The sequence below is a fragment of the Alosa sapidissima genome, chromosome 9, assembly GCF_018492685.1.
Source record: "Alosa sapidissima isolate fAloSap1 chromosome 9, fAloSap1.pri, whole genome shotgun sequence".
Classification (NCBI taxonomy): domain Eukaryota; kingdom Metazoa; phylum Chordata; class Actinopteri; order Clupeiformes; family Clupeidae; genus Alosa; species Alosa sapidissima.
The window spans coordinates 31,818,193-31,834,081 of NC_055965.1; the positions used below are offsets into that span (position 1 = coordinate 31,818,193).

Consider the following 15,889-nt stretch of genomic DNA (forward strand, 5'->3'; position numbering starts at 1 on the left):
TTATAAACAAGCAATAGTGCTTTAAAGTCAATTCTGTGACTTACTGGAAGCCAGTGCAAGGACTTAAGAATTGGAGTAATGTGGTCAGTTCTTTTAGTTTTTGTTAGAGTCCTAGCTGCTGCATTTTGTATCACCTGAAGCTGTTTAATAGTCTTTTTAGGAAGGCCTGTGAACAGTCCATTGCAGTAATCAACCCTGCTGGAGATAAATGCATGAATGAGTTTTTCTAAGTCATGTTTTAACATCAGCCCTCTGAGTTTGACAATATTTTTGAGGTGGTAAAAAGCTGATTTAGTTATCGCTTTCATGTGGCTGTTGAAATTTAGATCACTGTCAATTAATACACCAAGATTTTTAACAGTATCCTTTGCCTTCAACCCTTTTGTGTCAAGGAGAGTGGCAACCCTAAGTCTTTCCTCATTTTTACCAAATATAATTACTTCAGTTTTTTCTTTGTTCAGCTGAAGAAAATTTTGAGACATCCAGGTGTTGATTTGTTCTATACACTGACACATAGATTCAAGAGGACCATAGTTGTTTGGTGATAGAGCTAAGTAAATTTGTGTGTCATCTGCATAGCTATGATATGACCTAGGCTACTTGATTGAAGTGCGACCGTTCGTCTCACCGTCAAGAGAACGCTGAAGTTATGAGAACACGTCTTTCTGATAAGAGAATGTAGGCTCCTATGTCTAATGCCGCAAACGTAGAAAAGGTCTGTTTGTGATAGCCTATTATAGCTAAGTGGACAGAATTTAGGCTATACGTATATGCCAACATATGCTCATATTTCCTTTAACTATCAGAAAGTTTAAACAGGCCTAGACTGTGTTCGCCTAGCTTTCCCATGCAAACATTACATGTAGCCCTACGCTAACGTTACAAGTCTAGGCTACAATTAACGTTAAGACCATACACCTTGTAGCACATTGGTTTACTCTATTGCATTACTTACGTTTTAATAATTTGTCGTTGAATGTTGATGGAGGCTCATCTTTGGGAAATCAGCTCTCTGGATAAAATTGTCAGCCGGAGCAAGAGTTCTCAGAGTTGACGACACCGGACGTAAATCCAATCAGCAGAAAGAACCGCATCACAACAGTAGGCTAAATCGCAACAAACTTTCCCCCCCCCCCCATGTTAAATTCATTTCGGTAATCATGAATTGGTTTCCTTTATTTGATGTAGGCTAGGAGAGGAGGATGCATGTTTCACATTAGTGTCAATGTGTCAAAGCAGGCTTTGGATCAGAGGAATTGCTCAAGCTTAACATATGGCATAGGCTACAAGCGAATTCACGGCATACAAACAGCTTCGTGATGAAATATAACTAATATCATTTTTTATTGTCACCAGGCCTATAAGTAGGCTATTTATTGTGTAACCTACAAGTGAACGATGACACCATAGGCTACACTGTGGCGGAGCAAGACCCCATCAGTCGGATAGCTAAACAATGTAACCGTGTTCAGAACGTAGGCTAGCCATATGGGCTGCATACTTGTCTTTGGGCTTGTAATCACCTGACACATCATGCCGCATATATGTCCTGAATAATGAGAGGCTAAGTGCGGATTTGATGCACTTAACTTACTCAAGACTTTCAGAAAACAATTTCGAGATGACGTTGGCCGTTGTGCTTTTACAGTGTGTTAAGTGAATCTCATGATATTATGTTGCAGCGGCGCTGAAAATCCAGCGGCGGCGCTGCGCCGCTGTTAAATACACTGTAGGGGAAACACTGGGGTAGAGTCTTGCTAACAAAAATGGAGAGTATCTCAAGGTGTATATATCCTGCTTATTCAATGTACCAGCTTCTGGTACCATATGCCCCATGAAATATTCAAAAAAATAGGTGGTATAGATTTTTTCCTTAAATGTGATTTCTGTATTCAGAAACTGCCCATCAAATTATCACTCATCCATCAGCAGGTTGCTCTATACTGGAAGATTCTGTACAATCATAATTTTACCCCTCACAATACACCTATCTGGAACAACAGATACATTACTGTAAAGAAGTCATCCTTGTTGATCAAGGACTGGCTAGAGAAGGGCATCTGGTCAGTCCTGCATTTAATTGATTCTAATGGATGTCTTTTAACATATCAAAGCTTTTGTTTGAAGTATGAGTTAACCTGCAACATTGATACATATCATTCTGTATTTGATGCCATACCTGACTCCATTTTAGGCCTAATAAGAGGAATAATTTCAGATCCCAATATTTGTCCTTCCCTACCACAGCTCTTTGTTGAAGGTTGTGACTTTAAGAGTTTTAGATGCTCCAACAAATGTCTTAGAAACCTATTTATCAACCGGTCTTACTCCTTATTAACATATAGAAATTCTATTTTAAAAGTTTTTCCAAAGAATCGTATACAGCTTTTGCAAACTAAATACATGAGACATCCCATAATGCCTAAGGCCAAAGAGCTACATTTCAAAACTTTGAATGGAATATACCCCTCCAACGATTTAATCAAAATTGTGTATTTTGTAATGGGCTGGAAACAGCTGAGCATCTGTTTGTCGAATGTGTTTATGTTAAAACCTTGTGGCTTGACCTTCATAACTGGCTCAGTCCTAAATGTTTTAGGTTAGATAACTTTGACTTGAAGGACATTATATATGGACTCTTTACTGTGAATGATAACGATGATCTCTTAGTCAATGTGATTGTTATTCTCTGTACATTTTTTATACATAAATGTAAATACTCAAAGGTTAAGCCCACTTTTAGTGGGTTTTACAATGATTTCCTTTATTATACAAAAGCCCTTAAAGCTATGAAGTCTAAGAAAGCAGTACAACTTTTGAACAGTGTTACAGAATATGATTTAATGACTAAGCCCTAGTTATATGTTTTTTTTCTCTGTTGTGGTTGTTTTTTTTCTGTTTTGTTTATTATTATTTTTTTCTCTCTTGCTTCATCCTTTTAATTACACCTGATCCTGTACATAGATGGATTCCTTATGGATTGTTTTGACCCATGCTTATTGTACTTGAATTACCAATATAAAAGCGTTAAAAAAGCGTTGATCTACGAACAACAAGGACATTTAGAACAGTAATGTAGACATGGTGGTAACGAAGTAAGTGGCTACACACCCAATCTCTCGGTGCAGCTATCACAAGAGTTACACGAGTCAGACTACGTGCCTACGTTACATTTACGTCCCCTGAGCCTGGGCAGAAAGCCTCGTCGACCAACACGAAACGGTTGAAATTTGCTTCACCCGCCCCTATGCACCCGCCTCGTTTGACGTCTACGTGATGACTGTCCATATTTTTTACTGTCGACCAAAAGTTAACGATTGGTTATGGCAAATCCAGAGTGGCTCTGGGCAGCCAATAGTTTTAAACTTCAGAGTACCGCTTTCAAGACAGTTAGCTGCTAACGCTTGGCAATGGAAAGTGGCCAGACTGTGTACATGCTATCGCCGACATTCAAAAAACGGATATGCGTTCATATTTCACAACTTTTGTTAAGTACTAAGAAAGGCTGGCAAGCAAGCTGCAGACAGATCTTCAGACACTTCCCTGTTAGGTAGGCAATGCCAGTTAAACACGCTGGAGACGCAATCAGATCAACGTGCATTTCCTCCTGGTTACGAAAACGTTTGTTTTATTTTTCTGTCGGTCCGTGGTTCCTTTATAAATTAATTGCGCAACATTGTCAGACGAGTGACAGAAGCACCGGACCTGTGTTCACATCCATAGCTTGTGAAATGGTATGCTGCATCCAAGCAAAGATTCTAGAGGCCCAGCGCAACTCCAAAAAACTTTCAAAAGCATCCCCCTTGTTTTCTTTTTCACAAATCGCACCCTGGGTGTAGGCCTATGCGAGGTTATTGGCTCACCCAAGTAGGCTGTTTCGGGAGAAAATACTGATCTGTAAAGAACGTTTGAATGTATTGCTTCTTAAGTTGTGTTGAGATCAGCAGTCGAAGTTACTTGCGAAGTTGTGCTAACTAACCTAGCTCCCGCCAAGTGTTTATGACAAAAACACATACCTTCCTCCGACAAGTTCCCTGCTCCGTCGACTCCGATTTGGTGTTTGTTGACACAAAATGTATTGAACCAACATCTACGTACACATGTTATCACAGGGTGGACTGCTTGTGTGTTCCTTCTTGCGCTGCGTGGATCCAGCAACAATTGTCACTAGTACCGGACGTTACCCGAAGCGAGCATAGACAGGAAGTGAGTCGTGCATGCGTCACTTTGCGACTTTCTTCTTCTTTAGTTTCGATTGCATCGTTATTCCGCCACCTACTGTACATGAGTGTGTAAAGTAGGCCTAAACCTCAATGTGTGTTGTTGCTAGTGGTTTAATAGACAATGGACAGGCCTACAGCTACTCAGAGGACAATAGAAATGGTAATGTTGTAGATTGCTGTAAGGTGGACTTCAAATCAGAGTTTTGTGGTGTTCATTCACAGCATATACCCAAGTTGCAGTCTGTAACATACATTATGTTTATTTTTTTATTTTTTAGTGTTCCTCAACCACATCTTGGTTGCATTCATAGACAAGGACAGGACAGTGCGTTACCGGGGCAACCTATATCAGAATGGAGAAAGCTACTTTGTAGATCAGTGTTTCCCAAACTTTTTTTCTGGGGACCCACTTTTTAAAAATGACAGACTATTGCGACCCAACTCGTGACTGTGGTTAACAAACTAGATCCTAATAGAAAGCTGTTAGCTTTCCTAAGCTATATAAGGTATAAGCTAGGGGTATTACACAACATAAATCGTCACTAGGCTATGAGTGGCGACCCAAATAAAATCTCCTACGACCCACCTGTGGGTCGCGACCCAGTCTTTGGGAACCAATGTTGTAGATGATGGTGGCAGCCGTCCTACACCTGGCAGATTGCACATGCACGGGTGAGTTATTAAAAACCATTATATTATAGACATGAGCATACTTCAACAGTCGTTTATCCCTGGATGCTGCAAGTACTGTCTTGACTTGTTTTCTTTTTATGATTCAGATACCTGCAATGTCCAGGCTGTACCACTTGAAAAATTATATAATGTCCGCAACACTGCTTTTGACTGTACCACTTCTTACGAACGAGGGCTTCAACAAAGAGCAGACCCTCTTCCTTATCCACCAGATGGGGATCCATCTGGAGGTAGAGGTTGAGGGACCGGCAAAGTCCCTCCATGACCTCAACTGAACGACTGCTGTGGGAGGGGATGGCTGGGAAGCTGGGCAGACCGTTCAGGGGTCAGTTCCAGCAGGAGAAGGTGGCAACAAGTGGTTGACGCTGGTGGGTGGATACAAAAAATGTAAATGAAAATGTAAAGACAATAACACGTCGAATGGAAGGGGGCCTGTCCGCTTCAAGTTCTACGGGGAGATGGACGAGCTGATCGGGGGGCAATCACAACGTGGACCCACCTGTTGTGGGGAGCGATTGTGGTGGTGTCGTTGTACGCAGGCCAGGCCAGATGCTCTGAGGCAGTCCAGCGCACCAGCCTTTGCAGACTGGGATCCCTCATCATTTCCCTGCAACGCAGCCCACCAGCTCCTCTTACCCGTTTCCAGCTTCTTCCTCAGCCAGTCGAACTGCAGCTCATGACCCCACCTCTGGCACCCCGAGGTCGCAGAAGCAGAGGCTGGAGGATGACCTCTTGGCCTACCTCGAGAGGTCTGATGCTGCTTCCATGGCTGCTGCCCAGAGATGAGGATGGAGATAAGGTCGATGAGGGAAGATCGAAGTGCATCATCAGGATGGTGGACAAGCAGTGAGGCAGGCACAATGACAAACTACACAGAGCTTTAAAGAATTATTTCTCTCTGTTGTATTTGACTTGTACTCAATATTTGTTTTAATGTTTTTTATACAATTGTACTATTTCAACTTTCTATTTTTTTACTGTTAAAATATAATTCTAATTTTATTACACAAACCTCCCAATGATAACAGTATTTTTTTCACAAAAAAATCAAAATGCACTGAGAGAAAACAGAGTGTCAAGACATTTTATAGGTTGTAATGAACTAAAAATGGTAATTTGTTGAATTTGCAGCATTAGGAGGTCATATAAATTAAATAATCTTAACAGGCCAAGTTACATAATAACATAGGACCCCTTCATTGATATCACCTTCACAATTCTTGCATCCAAATTGTGACTTTTTGGAGGGTTTCTGCTTTAATGTCTTTGCAGAATAGCCTCACAGAGGTGCCAGCATGTCAGAATAACCTCCCAGAGCTGCTGCTTGGATGTGAATTGCCTCCCACCCTCTAGATATTTTGCTTGATGATGCTCCAAAGGTTCTCAACAGGGTTGAGGTCAGGGGAAGATGGGGGCCACACTATGAGTGTCTCTCCCTTTATGACACTATTTTTTTTATATCTTCTTTTATTCTTGAGCCCACTGCAACCATTTCTGCTTGTGAGCATTATTTAGGGGTGGCCAAATAGTAGGTTTATGCACACTTGCAAACTTCTTGAGGATCCTACACCTTGAAGTTCATGGGACTCCAGAGGGACCAGCAGCTTCAAATACCTGTTTGCTGCTTTGCAATGACATTTTAGCAGCTGCTCTCTTAATCCTATGAAGTTGTTCTGAATCAGCGACACATTTCTTCACAGTACGATGATCACACATACGTTTTCGGGAAATATCCAACATTGTCATACCTTGTCCAAGGCAGTACACAATTTCACGCTTTTCAGCAGCAGAGAGATCCTTTTTCTTTCCCATATTGCTTGAAACCTGTGGCATGCTTAATAATTATAGTAATAGTTTTCCTTTGATTGGGTTCACCTGGCAAACTAATTATCACAGGTGTCTGAGATTGATTTCCATGATCCAAAGAGCCCTGAGACACAATACCATCCATGAGTTTAATTGAAAAACAAAAAAACAAATGTTTATGACACTTAAATCCAATTTGCATAATAATTTGGAACACGGTGTAAATTAACCTTTTGTGTTGTAATCTTATTTTGCATTTTTGTTATTGTTTGAACTTTTTGTCTTACAATAAACACATTATATTGTTTAACTCATCCAAGGCTGAGCGTGTTTATTTGTCACCCAAGTATGTTTAGTTACAAAGGCACCTCACTGCAGTCATGCAAAGGATATCTTGCATTATTATCACACCCTTAAATAATATGAACCATCACACCCGCAAATAGTATGAACCATGTCAGTGCAAAGTTGTGGCCAAGGATTTCAGAATGGAAGGCATCTACATAAGAGTGACATGACACCGCCACTGTATGGCCCATTGAGTCAGGAATGTGACCTTTCCATTTCCCTCCATTACATAGACTGGTTTATAACGACAGAAACATTAATTGTAAGTAGGTGTGATGAAGCTGGAACATGAATGCAAGTGTGAACTGTATATTGCCCATTGAGTCTGGAATGTGACCTTTTCTGATGCACACACAGACTTACGTGCTTATGCCTCTAAGCAATTACAAGTGCAAATGGCTGAAATGGCCCATTTTGAGTCTGGATTCTGGAATGTGGTATTTTCAGACACACATTCATTGAAATGGCTTTATATGGTTCTACAATGTGATTACTGTGCCATACAAGCCTTTCCATTTCTCCCTTATTATGTACTGGTTTATAAATAAAGAAACGACACATCATATATGTAATACAAGTAAAACAATGTTGATAGAAGTAGATAGAAGCATCTATTTAACTTGGAATCTTTGGTTTTGCCAAAACTTTGCTAGAACACCACTTCCTAGTTGTTGCCATCTTCCTCTCTTGGACATCCAAGACAGTGTTCCTCACACCCTATCAAGGCACCGTGTGAAGGTAACATGCAGCCAAAATGATCTTCACCACAGTACAGGTAATCCCCAACAATGTAACTGTAATCTGATTACACATTTTTTTATTGTAATCTGGGCTGATTATAGTTACTTGATTTTTGTAATCTGATTTCGTAATCCAGATTACATGTAATCCATTACTACCCAACCCTGGTGACGGGATGAAAGTGTATATGTCAGGTTAAAAAACATTTTTGACAAATGAAGGGACATGAAGCAAGATTGTAGTGAGTAGTGATTTTTCTTGAAAAAACAACTTTAAATACAATAGAACAATATTTACAGTTATTTTTATAACTGAATTTACGAACATTCCAGACACAGTGATGACCTCATAAGAGGGAGTCCAGCAAAGTTGAGCATAAGGGAGAATGGGTTTTAACTGCATTTTCTTTTACACAGGCCAAAAATGTCCTCTATGACATACCAGTGGTTTAGCATGAGCCTGACTGGCAGGGGCAAAGTAAAGATGAATAGGCTACACATTTTAAGTAAATCATGGCCATCAGTGAGAAATTGATTAGGGGTGTGAGTAGGATTGGATCACTATTATGTATCATGGCTTCAAAATGTTGTGTCATTTTCCATCACATAGGCTTTCATATACAACAAGTTAAGTAGAATCAGTAATAGTCTGTCTATAGCTAACATTAGTTGATAAGCAGATGGATATATAAAGAGCAAATGTGTGGTAGCCAATATACACTGATGGTTTTATAGTCAGGTCTCTAAAGAAGGAAGCATATATGCCCATGGTTGGCTGAACACAGACTAATGAGTTGCTTACTGATTATATTTAGTTTAGGCTATATAATGGCCTATATGTGATGACAAGTGACAGAACTGGCATTTTCAAGCATTGCTACTTACTCATATCCTCATTCATCACATTTTAAGATCAATAATGGTTGCCAGTAAAGAAAAAAGGTATCAGGATATTTTTATGTCAGGCAGTAGACTCTAGCATGACATACTGGAATGAATTCATGTTTTTGGCCTCATCAGTGTAAAAAAACCCTATATGATCCCTTATCCCATGTGTTTTAATTTGCTGGACTCCCTCTTATGAGGTCATCATTGTGTTTGGAATGTTTCCTGGAATGTTCATAAATTCAGTTATAAAAATAACTGTAAATATTGTTCTATTGTATTTAAAGTTGATTTTTCAAGAAAAATCACTACTCACTACTATCTTGCTTCATGTCCCTTCATTTGTCAAAAATGTTTTTTAACCTAACATATACACGTTTGTGATGAGAAGTTATGCTTGTAAGTGAGAATCCAACATACAGTAGCCTATTTATAATTCCTATTTAGCCTATTTATAATTCCTGTAGAGCTCACCAAAATCATAGAAATTATCATTACAATACACTTGTTTCCTATAATCCAAGATAGATTTTCTTCGAGTTGTTAGGCTTTTGAGAACTTATTTTTACAAATGACATGGAAAACAAATAATTTCATCCACATATCCTTATGCAAAATGCACAACAACGCTACTAAGTTAGCTTAAAACCGTGAGACTCAAGCAAGCCTCACGGGCCGTTACGGCCTTAAAGTGACAGCTAAAGTTATCTTATACAATTAATAGCACCGCTGCTGGAAACATTTCAAGGAGAAACACTGTTATTGTTTGGATAAGAAGCTAAGTCCAGCCAGCACAGAAAACTCAGGGGTAAAACCAATGGAAAAGATGTATCCTATATAAGACCATTGTATGTTAAAGCGTAACTCTCCAAAATGCAACCTAGGGTGTTTTTGTGAATGTACCGGAGTCAAACTTCCGTTTATCTGCATACTGATAGTGAGTGGATTTTGTGAATGTACCGGAGTCAAACTTCCGTTTATCTGCATACTGATAGTGATTGGATCTTGTGAATGTACCCGAGTCAAACTTTTGTTTATCTGCATACTGATAGTGAGTGGATCTTCTGAATGTACCCGAGTCAAACTTTCGTTTATCTGCATACTGATAGTGAGTGGATCTTGGGGCAGCCTGATGTTTCCTGCAGTTCTCTTGCAGTCAACTTCTCGGGGCAGCCATGGCCTACTGGTTAGGGCTTCAGGCTTGTAACCGAAGGGTTGCTGGTTCGATCCCAGACCCAGTAGGAAAAATGTGCACTGCTCTTCAATCCCCACAAGGGCTGAAGTGCCCTTGAAGTGCAAGCACCTAACCCCTAACTGCTCCCCGAGCGTTGCTGTTGTTGCAGGCAGCTCACTGCGCCGGGATTAGTGTGTGCTTCACCTCACTGTGTGTTGAATGTGTTTTACTAATTCACGCATTGGGACCAAATTTCCCTCATGGGATCAAGAGTATATATAATTATATACTCTGAGTTAGTGTGTGCTTCACCTCACTGTGTGTTGTGTATGTTTCACTAATTCACGGATTGGGATAAAAGCAGAGACCAAATTTCCCTCACGGGATCAAGAGTATATATACTTATACTTACTTATTTTTACAACTAGTTTCCCCCCAAATGATGTGTCTTTCAGATCTAGCAGTGACCACCGTCCCGGCTGGGTATTCTACAAGGCCTTTGCCAACTCTGAGGAACAAAGAGTATGCCTGCTCCAAAAAGGACGCACCACCAATCCAGACACCGCCCCCCCCCACCCAGATAGACTTATAGTGCCTATAAAAAGTATTCAGCCCCATGCTAAAGTTGACTAAAAAGAGGAATAAAGAAAGAAATAATCTTTTGTAAATGGATCTTAATGCCTTAACTAAGACAAAGAGGAATAATCCAACCATTAATGACACCAATTTTCTTTGTGAATGAATAATGTATCGTAAATAAATAAATGTTCTTCATTAAAATACAGGGTGCATAAGTATTCATACCCCTTTGTTAAACCTATGTTGAATTCCCATAGAGGCAGACAGATTTTTTTTTTTTTTTAAAGGCCAGTTATTTCATGGATCCAGGATACTATGCATCCTGATAAAATTCCCTTGGCCTTTGGAATTAAAATAGCCCCACATCATCACATACTCTTCACCATACCTAGAGGTTGGCATGGTGTGTATTTCAGTTAGCCTATTAGCTGGTTTGATTTGCATTGAGCTCAATGAGCATCAAACCAGCTAATAGGCTAACTGAAACGCCTTCAACGAAAACAGTATCCTTGAAAAATTCCAATCAGGTTTTAGATTGAATCACTTATTTTAAAAGAGCTGAGATAATAAGTAACAGCAAAAATGAACTGCAACGATAGTATATTAAATATAAACTTACTTTTTATTATGTCAATGTTTGTTTGTTTTGTCAATATGTTCAATGTAAGAATGTCTCCTTGAAGGTAAGAATGTCTCCTTGACAACAACAGTTTGTTATATCCATGTTGAACTGATATAATGATAAAGAAAATAATAATATAAAGAAAATGAACTGCAACGGACATTGTTTTATTGCATTTTAAACGGCTACTCTACTATTAAGAGTAATCTGAACATAAACTAATACATACTCCAATACATACTCAATACATCTCTGCATGTGAACGAGTCAACGCGGCTTCTCTCGCCCGTGCCCCAGGAATCATCCAAAGCTCGGCGCCATCGTCTCATTTGTCTACTTACAACCAGAGGAAGAGAACGATGGGAGAGGGAGGCATGAGGGCCAATAAGCAAGGAGACAAAACCTTTTCCACACATTTACTGCGGCTTCTATGCATAAGCAAATAACATAATGATGATCTGTGATTGTTCTGAATGATTTTCCATGCTGAGAACATTTATGATACTTCTCCAGTGATGCCGGCTCTCCAGTGTGTATTAGTTTCTTTTTAGGCTTTTCGCCCCTTTGTGATCACGCATGTGGCGTGAAAGACTTGACATGTGTGAAAAACCTCTTCCACAATGGGAACATTTATGAGGCTTCCCTTCAGTTGGTGTAGGCATTAATGTTTCACTAGGGATCTCTCCTTTGTGTTCAAGCATGTGACGTGAAAGACTTGACTTGTGTGAAAAACCTTTTCGACAGCGGGGACATTCATGAGTCTGTGTTTCTAGCACTTGTGTTTTGCGACTGGGCTCCTCTCCAACGTGTTCATGCATGTGGCGTGAAAGACTTGACCTGTGAGCAAAACCTTTTCGACAGCGGGTACATTCATGAGTCTTCTCTTTTGCATGTAATTCCTTATGGTATCTAAGCGCTAGGAATTCTGAAAAACCTTTCCCACACTGGTAACATTTATAACGCTTGTCTTCAGTCTGTGTTTCAAGAACTTGTGTTACACGACTCTGCTCCTCTTCATCGTGTTCATGCATGTGGCGTGAAAAACTTGACATGTATGAAAAACATTTTCGACAGCGGGAACATTTATGAGGCTTCCCTGTAGTCTGTGTAAACATTAATGTTTCACGAGGCTTCTCCGTTTTGTGATCACGCATGTGGCGTGAAAGACTTGACAAGTGTGAAAAACCTTTTCCACACTGGGAACATTTATGAGCCTTCCCTTCAGTCTGTTCTTCAAGCATTTGTGTTTCACGACTCAGCTCCTCTCCTTTGTGATCACGCATGTGGCGTGAAAGACTTGACGCGTGTGAGAAACCTCTTCCACACTGGAAACAGTTATGAGGCTTCCCTACAGTGTGTGCATAGTGTGTCGGGGCTTTCTCAAGTTCAGTAAGGGCTCTGAAACTCTTCCTGCCAACTGTGCGTTGGTGCAGCCTTCCTTCGAGTTGCAGGTTGAGTTCATCATTCTGTCCTTGGATCCTCTGTTGCGAGTGGTCTGATGCACCTGGAAGAGTTACCATAGAGACTTAGAATGATACAGATGTTCTAGAAGAGATACCGTATCCATTTAGGATGACAGATAGATATTCCACATGAAACAATTAAATATTAATGAGGAAATATTTAACTTGAAATAGAAACACTTCTGCATTTGAATTCTATGTAAACCAATCACTACTTATGACTAACACATTACAAAGGGCTTAAAATTCATTTTCAAAAATGGGGGTCCCCCCCTTCAGTGCTTCACATAGGGGGGATTAATACAGTTGGGAGATATACATAATTTATATAAACTGAACAATACTTAACATCGTCTTTACTTAGGTTGATTTTTACATTTTCTAATAGGTGTAAGTGTTTGTGACAACACGTCATGATAAATTTGATAATGTTTGTTCGCCGTTTTGGCGTGAAGCATCTTTCATGTAATGACATGGCACACTACAAAGTGAAAGTAGCCTAGGCCTACTGTGCGCTCTGTGTCTGTAGCTTGTAGTTTGGTGCTGTTTTGAACAATATTACTGGTTAAAAAATGCTATTTGGGATGCGTTTAGCTCACTTCCCGGAGCTAATCAACTGTTTGCGTTTTGGGGCCAAAGCATATACCGGGCCAAGCTCTGTAGTGGTTGATCAACGAAAAATACTGTCTCCACGGCTTATGTGATGTTTTAATGCAGAAAAACACTCCGGGGTCCATTTTTGCTGGAATTACACTTTAACTCCGGGACAATACCAAGTAGAATACTTTCTGCTGTTAGTGAATGTGTATGCTACTGTGACCTTGAATTTCCCCTGGGGATCAATAAAGTATCTATCTATCTATCTATCTATCTATCTATGCGGACTTAAACTTATGCCTGAAAGCAGCTAATGTAATACAACACACTGCTGCCACAGACCAGTGCCATCTAGAGTCACAAAATTGTGCCACACACCAGTCTATTTATCTCTATGTGCCACACACCAGTCTATGTATCTCTATGTACCACACACCAGTCTATGTATCTCTATGTGCCACACACCAGTCTATGTATCTCTATGTGCCACACACCAGTCTATTTATCTCTATGTGCCACACACCAGTCTATTTATCTATGTATCTCTATGTACCACACACCAGTCTATTTATCTATGTATCTCTATGTGCCACACACCAGTCTATGTATCTCTATGTGCCACACACCAGTCTATTTATCTATGTATCTCTATGTACCACACACCAGTCTATTTATCTATGTATCTCTATGTGCCACACACCAGTCTATGTATCTCTATGTACCACACACCAGTCTATTTATCTATGTATCTCTATGTACCACACACCAGTCTATGTATCTCTATGTACCACACACCAGTCTATTTATCTATGTATCTCTATGTACCACACACCAGTCTATTTATCTATGTATCTCTATGTACCACACACCAGTCTATTTATCTATGTATCTATGTACCACACACCAGTCTATTTATCTATGTATCTCTATGTGCCACACACCAGTCTATTTATCTATGTGCCACACACCAGTCTATTTATCTCTATGTACCACACACCAGTCTATGTATCTCTATGTGCCACACACCAGCCTATGTATCTCTATGTACCACACACCAGTCTATGTATCTATGTATCTCTATGTACCACACACCAGTCTATTTATCTATGTATCTCTATGTGCCACACACCAGTCTATGTATCTCTATGTGCCACACACCAGTCTATGTATCTATGTGCCACACACCAGTCTATGTATCTATGTGCCACACACCAGTCTATGTATCTCTATGTACCACACACCAGTCTATGTATCTCTATGTGCCACACACCAGTCTATGTATCTCTATGTACCACACACCAGTCTATGTATCTCTATGTGCCACACACCAGTCTATTTATCTATGTACCACACACCAGTCTATGTATCTCTATGTACCACACACCAGTCTATGTATCTCTATGTGCCACACACCAGTCTATGTATCTCTATGTGCCACACACCAGTCTATGTATCTCTATGTGCCACACACCAGTCTATGTGTCTATGTGCCACACACCAGTCTATGTATCTCTATGTGCCACACACCAGTCTATGTATCTATGTGCCACACACCAGTCTATGTATCTCTATGTGCCACACACCAGTCTATGTATCTATGTGCCACACACCAGTCTATGTATCTCTATGTGCCACACACCAGTCTATGTATCTCTATGTGCCACACACCAGTCTATGTATCTCTATGTGAGAGGACTTACTTTCCAGCTGGTCGAGCTGCTGCTCCTCCTCTTCAGTCTTCACTGTTGTCCGTAGCGTTTCATTGTAAGTAGACCTCGGTGTCTCATCTGGACATGAAATCATATGATCATATTCCTCCTCTTTGATGTTTTCTTTTTTCAATATAAAACTCAGATCAACCTGGTGTGTTTCAGCACAGCCAGAACTTGAGGGAAGTCCGAGATCCATGTTGCTAGCAGAACAAAGATGATCCCCCTCCAAAGCAGATCAATTGCCTGTAGTCAGAGACAGAAAATAAAGATAAATAGAAAGATCAAAGTCAGTTTCCTTCTCTTAAAAAAAAAAAAAAAAAACACAAAAAAACAACAGAAAGCAACTCTGTAAATAATTATTTGCAAATCAATGAATGAACGAGTACTTATGTTATGTCCTTTTAATTTCTTACAGCCTGGGTCGTTGTTGCCCACAACACGCAAGCATTGTGCTAATGAATGACGTCATTGACAAGTTTGAAAGGCTTTTTAGAATAATTACTTTAGAACAATAGTGACTTTAAAAAGTAAAAATTGGTCATCAGTGTATATTTTCTTTGCCCCACCTGCGAGCGCCATCACGTGGAACAAGAGGAACTGCAACCAGTCCAACCTAGCCATCCCTATTGAACCCCATTCAATTTTGGCACCACTTCGACATCAAATAACATTACAGCTGAAGTGTTTTAAGCCTTTATATGAACTTTTTCTATTTTCGGAGTAATACAACATTGTGTGATTGGCGTCATAACCTCGTAACTAACTTACCGGCTGAGTGATACACTTTTTTCCGAAATCAATGCTAAAGTGACATAATAAGCATACAACCAGACCGGGTGAAAGCGTCGCACAGGAGCAAAATAACCGTATTTTCTGGATAAGAACGAAAGCATCGGAGCGCAACATTTCAGCAAAGTTTTGATGGATTGACAGTAGCCTAGGCTATGAATGTAGAGAGTGCTGTTTATATTAAATCACGTTTATCTACGAACAACTAGAACATTTAGAACAGTAATGTAGACATGGTGGTAACGAAGTAAGTGGCTA

General features: G+C 40.0%; 3 protein-coding genes across 9 annotated transcripts in view; all 3 read right to left on the reverse strand.

Moving 5' to 3' along the window:
* The window catches only part of LOC121718880 (gastrula zinc finger protein XlCGF57.1-like), a 168,201-nt gene that overhangs the window by 108,928 nt on the left and 43,384 nt on the right, over positions 1–15,889 (reverse strand).
* LOC121718875 (zinc finger protein 708-like) overlaps positions 1–15,889 on the reverse strand; it is a 137,977-nt gene that overhangs the window by 35,318 nt on the left and 86,770 nt on the right. The window lies entirely within an intron of this gene.
* LOC121718902 (zinc finger protein 135-like) overlaps positions 1–15,889 on the reverse strand; it is a 28,320-nt gene that overhangs the window by 11,312 nt on the left and 1,119 nt on the right. For 3 of the 8 annotated variants that reach the window (XM_042104325.1, XM_042104327.1, XM_042104324.1), the window contains exons 2-3: positions 14,826–15,085; positions 11,649–12,575 (exon numbers count right to left, since the gene is read on the reverse strand). In XM_042104325.1, coding sequence (XP_041960259.1) covers positions 11,649–12,575; positions 14,826–15,038 — 1,140 coding nt within the window. In that variant the 5' untranslated portion in view covers positions 15,039–15,085. Of the gene's footprint in view, positions 1–4,016; positions 4,183–11,198; positions 12,576–14,825; positions 15,086–15,889 lie in introns of those variants that run through there. The other 5 variants (XM_042104326.1, XM_042104332.1, XM_042104331.1 and 2 more) reach the window with 5 other exon arrangements.